Here is a 12,507-nt window from a genome sequence, read left to right on the forward strand (position 1 = left end):
GCGGTTTCGTGGGTTCAAGCCCCACGTCGGGCTCTATGCACTGACAGCGTGGAGCCAGCTTGGGATTCTCTCTCTCTCCCTCTTTCTCTGCCCCTCCCCCAATCATGCTCTCTCCATCTGTCTCTGTCTCTCTCAACACACACACACACACACACACACACACACACACACACACACACAACTTTAAGAATACCCACCGATTATTAAAACAACAAAAGATCCTTTCGGGGGGTATACTTAGAAAAAGTGGCAATGATAAATCTATAGAAACTTGCCAATTAGTGAAATTCAATAGATTATTTGTTCATGCAATAAATGTGGATTGAGCTCTTATGTGTCAGATGCTGTTAGGTGTCAGAGATCCAAGATATCCATAAGGAAGTCATAGTTCAGAGAGGATAATGCCCTTGTGGAGAAAATGACAGTATTATTTTGTACTTATGTTTATATTATTTATTTTCTTCAGGTCAGTGCAGCCCAACCTGTAAGCCAGGAACTTGGGAAGTTAAAATTATTGCAAGGAGCCTCTGATATCTTACATTTACCCATCATTGTGTGTAGACTAAATAATTGATAGATCCAAATTTATATGTTCTCTATTTACTAGTTAAATAATAAGTAATATTTCCAAATATTTATTAAGTTTTTCAAATATTTATAAAAACATTCTCTTGAAAAATAAAATAAAAGTAATAGAATATAAATTAAATTGATTTATTGTTACTTTAGTCACTGAGTATTTTTTGACAGATATTAGTAGTCTAAGCTAGTAGTATAATCTAGTAAAAACTTTTTATATAAATATAAAGTACCTGAATGTTTAAAAGGAGAATCCAGTACTTTAAAAATAAGAATTACCTGAGTATCACTGACCATTTAAACTATTAACATGAATGAGCCTAAGACATATTTATCTTGAAACAAATAACGAGTAATTCATTAATGTTTTTTTTTCTACCCACAAGGAGTGTTCCAAGAGTTTTTGAGACTGAAAATTATTCTTTCATTTATTCCACTAGTATTTATTGAGTGCCTACAACTAGATGCTGTACCTACTAGAGAATATTGCATTAAAATCTTAAACATATTTGTGAGATTAACCATTTAATAAAATATATGGATAAATTTATTTCTCTTCAATGAATCTACTTTTATTAATTTTTACATAAAGTTGTTAATGCTTCAAATAAAATGTTATTGACTCCAATAAAAATATGGTCTTCAAGCATGAATACAGGGAAAAAAATGAATGCAGCCAAAATGTTTTTTTACTATAAAAATTGGAAAGATTAGATTTCCTCTAATTGGCTGTCTGACTTGATGCTTGAATTACTCTCTTACATCACATGTTTGATGTGAAATTGTTAGTTTTAAACATTCCAAAGTTCAAAAGTTGTTAAATGTAATGAGATAATTCCTAATAGTACTGTTTCATATTCACTATTAGTAATAGAATAAATACTGAAAAAGAAAAGCAAATATAAACTCAGGAATTCTGGTAGTGTGGTTATCTGCCCTACACATTTTACTGCAACAGTGGTGGAAGAGCAAAGAGTGTCGGAGTTAATGAAAGTACTTGAACACTTCCTTCATTCCTAAATGTAAAGTGTATTTTAAATGAAACCTTCATTTCTTTTGCAGACATTATGAAATGCATCACTCACCATCTTTTGAAACACCTTTATATTTAAGAATCTTATATGTAGTTTATTGTCCTTGAATTTATAGGAAGTTGTGGCACTTAAAACTAAAGATTATCAAAACTTGCTGAAAGATAAATGGATGCTTCAGTGGTCTGGGTTATGTCTAGAACTGGCCAATATTTGACAGCAATGAACAGATGAGTAGATAGGTGGTGACGCTTTATCCGTCTTCTCAACTTAACCCCGCGTATACTTAATTAAGAGACTGTTGCTTACTAGGGGCTATTAACCCATCAAGATGGAATTTGTGGCATCTAGTCAGGTAGTGACCTTCCTGCACTTTGACGGTTGATAAATTGTGAGGTTGATACACGCTAGAGTTTCCCAGACTCCCACCTGAAAGCGGTATTAGGACAAGTGGTGATGTATGGTTGCCAGATTCTCTAAGTTGAGGTGAATATTTGATTTAAATGGTAAACCCCTAATTTCAAAATGATTTTGAAATTAGAGACACTCCTGGAAGCTGAATGGACTTTTACTGCCTAATGATATAGCTGTTCATTTAGAGATACCTCCCAGATAGAACCATAACCAGAAAAGTTACCTCATACTCAGCGTATGGTGCACATACATGCTTGTGTTGGAATCAAACTTGTCAAACATGGGAGAGATTTGACCAGTGTCCCATGGCCACTGCTATCTCACTATCTTACCACCTACTACAGTTGCTTTATAATAACATTACTATTATTTTGCTAAATTAATAGGTCTAGTAAATGTATGTTCTTAGCAAGAACTTGTTAAACTTGTTTTTTTCCCCCCTTTGGTCTGAGTAGGCGTGACCCATTAGGGTAACTTCACAGCCGTCCTTGTTATTTCTCTGTACCAACTCACATAGAACTTAGTTTGAAGACAAAGCATTTTAAATACTTCAAAGACATGGAAACATTAAGAAGATCAACTGATTTTTTAAAGGGTCATTTTAAAATTTGTGGCCTTAAAAATTAGTTTTTCTTGGCAGTATACAAGGAAAGTTGTGGTTAATGTTTTTAAAGCCTTCCCTGCCATACATTTTTAAGTAAATTATACCTGAGCTCAGTTGCCATATCTCTGGATCTCAGAGCTTTTTTCCATGAAGTGGAAATGTTCTGGTAAATGAAATAATAAGGCTCCCTGCTTCTATAGTTTGTGATTCTGGGAAATAAGTATTTTGTAATAAATACATTTTGTTATAAACTTAAGAGAAAGAAAACTTTGGATTTGTGTTAAGTAAAACTGCACAGTTAATTCTTATAATGAATAATTAATTCTTCGATGATTTTTGTGTGGTGAACTTTTCTATCCAATATGATTGCTGATTACTACTTTTAATGCCCTAGAACTTACCATATGGTGTGTGCTCAAATATATTTTAGAATAATCAAATCAGGCAAAAAGGACTTGTTTAAGGTCAGCTCAGGTCTTCTGCCTTCTGTAGAGCTTTCTTCCACATTTGCTTAGCTTTCCAATGTGAGATTTCATAAATGCAGCCATTTTTATTGACAGATAAATAGCATTCAGATATAAGATTGAAATTCCTCTAACCTAACATGACAATCAAGATGATAAATCAACATACTACCCAGGCACTCCTAGAAACAAAGGAACCTAAAAAGAGTTGTTTTATCTAGAATGGAATGGAAACAATGGAAACTTAAGTCAATAATCAAAAAATAGGATCAATAATTGAAATATAGGTCCCAAATTTTGGTATTGTTTTTTCTTTTAAGTGAACAAAATTGTATTCTGCTCAGTTTTCCACTGTTTGTGATTTTACGATTGTTTCATCACTAGCACATGGTTATAATTTTGTAGGAGTGGGTTTTATTTTTTTAGCTTTTATTCAGTTTATAGAGATAGCATTAATGTTCATGTTTCCCCCTTTTCGTTTAAAAGAATAATGGAATAATGGAAAGACGCATTTTTAAATTACTACTGAAAGGCTTTTGTATTTTGTTCATAATATCAAAATACATGATATCAATCTGTCCTGAGACCTAGACATGTAATTTATTAAAAGTGTTTTATATTTAACAAGAAATACTATATTAATTCTTAACATTAATTTGTTGCTTAAGATACCCATCTCCAAAACCTGAAAAAATGAGTCTGTCAAATGTATTTACTGTTAATTTCATCTTGCAGGAGGTAAGATTATAAAGTAAGTGAATGGAACCAGAATCACATTAATGATAACCTTTGAAAACCATTAAGTTACCCATAAATAGCAATATACTTTGATTTGTGAAGCCTATGTAGTGATTTAAGTTACACATCTAATGGGGCTGAGGAGAGTAGTTGTGCCAGAGTATGGCAGCCTGGATTCAAATTCTGGTCCAGTCATTTCCTATCCATGTGACCTTGGGAAAGTTAGTTCACTTCTCCATGCCTCAGTTTCCTTATTGGTAAAATAGGGTTGATAAAGGGCCTACCTATAGTGTTGGGGGAATTGAATGACTTAATATATGTGCCAAGCACAGAGCAAGTGCCCCATCACTGTTACCTATTATCATTGTAACATAGGAATGTACATAATATAATAAAGAGTTCATGCATACCACAGAAGTTTACAGTTCTTTTTAAATGTGTGGCTGTTCATGTGTGTTAGTTCTGTGCATGACATAGTCAGTACATCCTGTTCTTTCCTCTAGTGTGTTGTATTAATTTATATTTTCTTCAGTTAATATGTGTATACTCTGGGTCAGAGTGTAAAGTGGATTTCTTGTGAGGGGTTATGGTTAAACAAAGGGGGGGATTGAAAGTCATCATTCTGGAGCATCTGAATTCCTCTGCAGCTGCCTCCTGAAAGCTATGGGAGTGCTGCCTCCATTCTGTTTTGTTGTTGTTTTTTTTTTTTTCTCCCCTCCCTGCAGGTGAATAGCAGTAAAACTGGCTCTAGGGATGGGGAGTGAAGATAAAGGTCTAAGTAGCTTGGGAGAGCAGGCAATTGCCTCCAGGTGTAGACTGGGCAGGGATGGAGGAGGTGGGTGGAGAGGTAGAACAGGGTGGAGGTGGAGAAGCCCCAGAGCATGCAACAACCTGTGCTCAGACTCTGGGCTGGGCTGTGAGGGGTGGAGAGCTCTGCTGAGATGAGACATGCTGGTCCTTGAAAGGACAGGATGCAGGTTGGGAGAAGGGAGAGAAGAGGTTTCAGTATGCTCACAGCTGCGTGGCACGAGATACGGTTCTGAGGAGCACAGCACTATTGAAAACTTGGCAGGGAGAAGAGAGAGGGATAGATGGGGCAGGGGGTAAGGCAGTGAAAGAAGTTGGGAGGAAGAGATAAGGAAAGGATGGAGGCGGTTGAGTGAGAATCTCATCTCATGGGACTCCTTATGACTCAAGGTGACAGCTTAGTGCTCTTAGGCCAATTAAGAGCTGAATCGCACAATGAGACTCAAAGATTGTACCGGACGCAGTGCGTGAGAATAAAGAGCTGTTGCTGCATCAGTGAAATCCGAAATTTGGTTTCTGTAGCTGATGAGGAGTTTTGTCTAATTGTCAAATTCATCATGAATTTAAGAAGCGCAAAGGGTGATGGTGTGGTTTTCGGTGTGATCTACATAGGGATTTTTCTAAGGAGGTAGTGAACCACCAAAGGAATGAGCCAGAGGTTATAGATGTACACTAACACGGGTAAGCCAACTGTAGATAGTCAATAAGGACAGTCTGTGGGGAAAGGGGGTGGATACATAGTTGTGGGGTTTTTTTCATGGTAATTGATCTCCTACTGGATAATTCATGCACCTAGGTCACAAAAAAGACTAACCTCCCAACTCCCAAGCATTTCTGAGGTTTCTCGGAGGATTTCATCAAAGTGTTCATAAGCAGATCTGGTGATGCTGGGTGTACCACTGCCCTTGCCCAGACAATGCCCACTCTCCCACTGGGAAGAGCTGGATCCCACAACACAGCCATCTAGGGAGAACAAAAGGCAATGTCATTCTCTTTCATTTACAGGGGGTATCAAACTAATGATGCCCTGTATCTTTCAAACATGAGGATTTTTGTATCACTGTCTTCCTAAATCTCAGGCATGGGCAGGCCAGGAGGAATTCTGAGTGACACATACCATACTGTTCTCAGTGGTGTTTCACTCCACCAGAACCAAGGCTTTGCTCCTGGGCCAAACTATCCTTGTTTTTTTCAAGTACATGAAGTCTCTGCCTCCCTCCTCACCCCCTATTGATTATCAGTGTAACCTTTTGTTAATAACTTTCCTTCATTATTTTTAAAAAGTTTCACAGGATAATAATAATAATAAATAATTGTTTTTCTCATTTTAGAGCCTCTAAAGCATTTTTTTTTCATATAGCACTTTAAGCATTTGGTCATTGCAGTGAATATATAGCTACATAAAATCTGTCCTTTGTTTCTGTGGCTCTTCCCAAAAGTCAAGGGCTGCCAACACATGGAAAGCATGAACTGAAGAGCAAGAAAGACTTGCTTTCTCTCGTTCACCTGTGTGCCCCTGGGTTCAGTATGTATAAGTTAGGCCCTCCTGAAAATGAGTTATAATGAGGGATTGGCAAGCAGCCTAGGAGAGAATGTCACCTGAAAGGAAAGTCTCGTCCAGGAAACAAAATATGATTGTCAGAAGGGAAGGCTCAGTCATGACTACACCATTTTGCCCATCGTATCAATTAGTCTCTTGTCTTCAACGTATGCCTGATTACATTGGAAAAAGAGGTGCTCATGTAAAACTGAAATGATATTTTTCTTTCTTTCTTTTCACTAAAGCCTACAAACACTGATTACCAGCAGCACTGATACATGGTTCCCAACTGGAAATAAAAGGTCTAATAACCCTTCTTTGTAGTGTTTTGAGGATTCCAGGAGGAGATGGTGGTGTGTGGCCGATGATGATGATAACCCTCATCATGTAAAAGCAGCTCATCTCTGAGCAGTGCAGCCCATTGGAGCAAATATCACCAGAATTGAGGAGAGGAAGCAAATGGCAGATGACATAGGGAAGATGTTCATGAGCATGCAAGAGACATCCTGCGGTTTCTGCTTGGTCTAGACATAGCTGGGATACAGGATAGATTTTGTAGTACGTGAGGTCCTCTCACAACAGCTGGGAAAAAAGAACCAACAAAACAAGTACACCAAAAATTGTGTACAGGAATGCTCAGGCCATTTACTCTATTAGATTAGTTGAATAGGGTTTAAATGTGTTCTGTACGTCAACTAAAACCACACGTCCATCTATAAGAAAGAATACATAGTATGACTGAGAAAGATGGTTTTCTATGAAGACAGACATAGGGTCCCTGTATGACAGAGCTAGTGATGACATCTGCACCAAAACCCCTTCTAGGCTGTCCTGCTCTTCTACCCTGAGAAAAATGAGTCAAGAGTGACAACTAGGGATTTTAATCTTTAGTAGAGTGCCCAGTGTGCTGCCTATATGCATGCTTAAGTGAGGCTGCATTTCTCTAAAATAGTGAAGGGAAGATTCCTAGCTAGGAGAATACTCTTCTTCATTTACTGTCTAAAGTCTTCAGATCTGCAAGAAACAGACTCATGATGATAGAGAACAGACTGGTGGTTACCAGAGAGGAAGTGAGCCGGGGGGAGGGTGAAATAGGTGATGGGGAGTAAGGAGTGCACTTGTCCTGATGAGCATTGGGTGATGTGTGGAGCCGTTGAATCAGTATATTGTCCACCTGAAACTAATATAACACTGTATGTTAACTATACTGGAATTAAAATAAAATCTTAAAGTCTTCAGATCTGATTGAAACCTTCCTTTCAGCTCTCATCACTTCCAGCTTCCAGTGTGTACTCCACTGAAGTACTTATCCTTTCTCCAAATGCTAGGCCCTTTTGCTCATGCTATTTTGCTCAAATGGCTTTATCTTCTTGGGACATCTTCCCTTAGCCCCTGTCTCCTCAGCCTGAAATATTCTTTCTTATTCTTTAAAATGCATCTCAAATGGTTTCTCTTTGCAGACTTTCCTGACTTCCTAGGAAGAGCTAGTGTTCCAATACCCATTTCTGTGTATAACACATTCTGTTATGTAATTACCTGTTAATCTGTTTGTTTCCATGTTAACTCATAAACGCAAGGTCTGTATTCTATTCACATAGAATGGTGACTAGCAGAGAGATAGGCTAATAAAGCTCATGAATATTCAATGACTTATTGACCAATTGAAATAAGAAATATAATAATTTGAAGATCTGTATTCTTTAAATCCTGCCTGGTTTTTGTTATTGTTGTGTGTTTGTTTGTTTTTATAACATTTCATTTTGGGACTGAGATGATTTGACAGAAAAATCTGATTAAGCATTTTTATTTCAAATGGTGATTTTTTTTTAAAGAAGGGGATTTCTTCTCTGCTTTGTAATTCCAAACCTTTGAGGAACAGTCTATTGAAAATAGATTCTTGGCTAAATGCGTAAATATAAATTATATATATTTTTTCTGAAATGATGTATTTATCTCTTTAGGGAGTAGGGCATGAGTCTTTTCAGCTAACATTTTGCTTTCTCTTATCAAATGCGTCTACAAAAGGATTGTAAGTAAATGGTTTAGGGAATTAGAATAATGAAGAGTTTTGTTTTTTTCTTTCCAGACATCTTCTAGAAGATCTGCTCGTTCTGTATTTGTTGCACATGTTGTTCAGATGGGGCTTCCCATCTTCCTGGTTCAGTGTGGGGCTACATGGGAAGTGCTTGCTTGAAAATGACGCTAACAGCAGGACAACGCAGAAAAAAGGTGGGGGGGGGTGATAAGAAGGGGATAAAGGGAAGGGAAGGGAAAGGAAAAGAAAAGAGAAGAAAGGGGTTAACAGAGCACTGGTGGTGTCACTGGAGTCCCTGGATCCAAGACGAATCAACTCCTATATGTTTTAGCATTTTATGAGCCAATAAAATTGGCTTAAGTAATTTGAGTTGCATTTGAACTAATTTGAGTTGTAGCAGAACCAAAGTTTTTGTACCTATTTAGGTTTAGGAGTTCAAGATGGAGATGAGAGTCAGGAATCGTATAGTCTGAAGACTGACAGTAAATATATGAAGAGATGGAAATTTTCCTTGGGATCAGAGAGCAAGAAAAAAGAACAATAATAGTTTTCTCTTACTACTGTGTCTTTCCCACACAAATTTCCCTTAAAAATTTTCAACTGAGCCTGTACTTGCTGCCACACACATATACATACACTGACATGTATGTACACAGATACACGGAATGGAAGAAATTATGACAATAGGAAACCGAAGTAAAGAACTCTCTAAATTTTTGTCCATTTATTTAAAAGCAGTCAATTTAAAAAACATAAATTTATAAAATTGTAAAATATATGAATGAGTATAGCATTCCAAGTGAGGGATATTCTTCGCAGCTTAAAAAGCATGTTTTAGAAAGTTAACGGAAGTAGAACCATAAAGTCTTGCAAATATAAAGGAACTTTGGTGTCATTCAATAGGTGCTATTCTCTTATCCTCTCTATGAGGTGGACCCAGACAATCGAAGTGACTGGCCCATTTTCTCCCCCAAATTTGGGATTGTGCCAAGCTTATTCATTATACAACAGAGCCCTTCAAAAGGAAATTACCTCCATGGGCTGATGTGTGGCTAGACACTTAGCTTATTACAAAAATGCTTAAATAAATACATTAATAACAAATTAATAATGAGGCGTTTTTCAGGTAAACCAGCTCTGTGTGTAAGCCCCTAATCTTTGAAGCTGATGTCATAAAGATCAACAATTTATCAACATAGCCTCTGATAACACTCTCAAGGAGTGAACACCACATTGAAATTGCTTTGTGAAATTGTTGTTGGGCATCACCAACATGTTAGATAGGGCATGTAGAAACTGAAGTACTATCTACGCACTTGACATAAGTTGTTTCAGTTCTATATGAAACATATCTTAATTAAACTTCCAATCACTCTGTTCTGTTGAAACAGAGAGGTTAAAATTGCAGGGTTTAAGCTCCATGAGAACAGGACTTGTGTTCTTTTCAAACTATCTGTACCCAGCATCCAAATGAGAATCGGCATAAAATGGATACTCACTAGATACCTGCTGAATGAGTGAAATGAGACAGATGGTATTCAAATAAAATGCCAAGTGACTACAAAGCCCATGTTGATTCCAGGATGACCTATTGACTCCCAGGCTCTGGTGTGAACAGAGCTAACTGATCATGAAAGGAGTTGTGCTTTAGCTCCTATCTCTGAAAAGATCGTTTGTAAAATCTTTTTTATTTTTTTTAATTTTTTTTCAGTGTTTATTTTGAGAGAGAAAGACACAGAGTGCAAGTGGAGGAGGGGCAGAGAGAGAGGGAGACACAGAATCTGAAGCAGGCTCCAGGCTCTGAGCTGTCAGCACAGAGACCAATGTGGGGCTCAAACTCACCAACAGTGAGATCAGACCTGAGCTGAAGTCAGATGCTTAACCGACTGAGCCACATAGGCTCCCCGATCATTTGTAAAATCTTAACAGAAAGACTAATATGTACCTTAAACCAGGTAAACAGAACTTTGTCAAATTTCCCCTGCTAAGGCACCTAGCTCTACAATACATCAAAACACCAAAACAAAACAAGGAACAAACCTTGCCACAAACTCTACCCATCTGTTCACCAAATAAAAAACCCACGTTTTAAAAACTTTGATAGACAATGATGTTAATTTGGCTTCAATGTAAAAGTCATGCTAGATTCAGGGATGCATTTTGTTTGTTAGCTCATGTTAACTCTATAGTTTGGTCACATTCAGTTCTTTAACACTGGATTATACTTACTTTCAAATAACATATAAGACCCTTGTAAATCTTCTAGAGTAATCCAGCCATTGCTGGGTACAAGAAAAGACCAAAGGAAAGAGTCACCTGTCCTCTTACAATCACAGATTCTACTAATGTGGAATGGTACATGAAACCAGTAGATAATTACTTAAGGTTTTATAGTCTATGAAAGCAGACGATTTCATAGCTTAGCAGAAAGAGTCTAGAGGGAGGTGAGGGAGATGATATACCACTGAGCAGATAATCTGCTGCCCACATCATATGGTCATCAGAGGTCAGGCATATTAGTCATTGAATAAAAGCTCGGGTTTATTGTGTCTTCGTCTAGGATAAATTTGTTCCTAATTTCTGGAATAACATCAGAAATCACTTGGCAAGCGCATGACAAATTTGCAAGAATGTTTGGAGAATTTCAGTGTGAATATTCTTCTACTCTCAAACGATACAGACTTTATTGCAGTATTGAGTTCCACTGGATGCATAACATGGACAAATAGTCTAAGAATATTGAGAAAATGCAGAATAGAATCATAAAAATTATTGATGTTGGAAAGTAGGCTTGATAGAATAAAATGTTTGTATTCATTCTAGGTAGCTAAAGCTTGGAAAGGGTAGTCATTTTTACGTCTATTCAGTCAACAAACATTTATTATTTAAAAATGGTTGAATTTTTTCATCTTCAGTTTCTCATAGTTTTTAATATTCTCTCTCAAGTTTATATGCTTTTACCTTTCACTCCCTCTGCCTGACTACTTCTCATCTTCAAAGAGTCACCTGGGGCTGAGCTCTGGAATCCTTTCTGACTCTCTAAACAGGCAGTAAATACTCTTTCTACAGGCTCCTAGAGTGCTCTGGACTTTTTTTTTTAATATTACAAATTTCTGTTTAATTTCTGTTTTATATATAATTATTTTCAAGTTAGGTAACATATAAAGTATCAGTGTGCTCTTGGCTTTGGGAGTAGATGCCTATGATTAATTGCTTCCATACAATACCCAGTGCTTATCCCAACAAGTGACCTCCTCAATGCCCATCTTCCATTTTCCCCTCCCCCCTCATCAACCCTCAGTTTGTTCTCTGTATTTAAGAGTCTCTTATGGTTGGACTGTCTCTCAGTTTGTAACTATATGTATTTTTTCTTTCCCTTCCCCCTTGGTCTTCTGTTAAGTTTCTCAGATCCCACATGTGAGTGAGAACATATGATATCTTCTTTCTCTGACCAATTTCGCTTAGCATAATACCCTCCCATTCCATCCATGTCGTTGCAAATGGCAAGATTTCATTCTTTTTCATTGCTGAGTAGTATTCCAGAACTTCTAACAGAGCATTTATCCCTCTTAGGTTTTAGGCTTTAGTTTTCCCTAAAAAAGAAAAACAATACAAAACAACAATAAAACAACAAAACTCTTCAAATTCCTTGAGTTTTCACACAGTGCTCAGAACACAGTATGCATTCATAAATGCTGTGTAAATGAGTAAAGCAGTGAAATAAATGATTTTTAATCCTTTCAGAAAAAAACATGATCAAAGAATAAGGAAGATAATATGGAGAAAGTGATGCTGGGAATCCACAGAGGTTCATGGAAATCTCTTTCAGATCCCCCAAAAGTAATCCTGGGAAATCCACTTGAAATTTTCTCCGTTTATTATTAAACACTTTTAGCTTTGACTGAGTTTTTTTTTTTTAATGTTTATTTTTGAGGAGGTGGGGAGGGTTAAAGAGAGAGGGGAATAGAGGATCTGAAGTGGGCTCTGTGCTGACAGCAGAAAGCCCGATGTGGGACTTGAACTCACAAACTGAGATCATGACCTGAGCCGAAGTTGGATGCTTATCTTACTGAGCCACCCAGGTGCCCATTTTTCTTTTTTTTTAAATAAGGATTTAAAAGTACATGAAATTAAAAGCTCCAACCATTTCCAAAACATTATCTTCTCAAAGTCTAAACTAAATGCGAAACTTTAAACTACAAAAGGAAACAGCTTGGATGAGAGGTTACTTTCTGAGACAAATGAAATCCAATTCATTCAGGACTAATGGGTACATGGATTAACTTGACATTATC

General features: G+C 37.0%; 1 protein-coding gene across 1 annotated transcript in view; it reads right to left on the bottom strand.

Annotated features, from left to right (window-relative positions):
* The window catches only part of DSG1 (desmoglein 1), a 58,908-nt gene extending 52,347 nt beyond the window's left edge, over nucleotides 1-6,561 (bottom strand). The window contains exons 1-2 of the mRNA XM_049619563.1: nucleotides 6,441-6,561; nucleotides 5,452-5,600 (exon numbers count right to left, since the gene is read on the bottom strand). Of these exons, the coding sequence (XP_049475520.1) occupies nucleotides 5,452-5,600; nucleotides 6,441-6,561 (270 nt within the window). The remainder of the gene's footprint in view (nucleotides 1-5,451; nucleotides 5,601-6,440) is intronic.
* Between the last annotated feature and the right edge of the window lie 5,946 nt (nucleotides 6,562-12,507).

The sequence above is a fragment of the Panthera uncia genome, assembly GCF_023721935.1.
Source record: "Panthera uncia isolate 11264 chromosome D3 unlocalized genomic scaffold, Puncia_PCG_1.0 HiC_scaffold_8, whole genome shotgun sequence".
Taxonomy (NCBI): domain Eukaryota; kingdom Metazoa; phylum Chordata; class Mammalia; order Carnivora; family Felidae; genus Panthera; species Panthera uncia.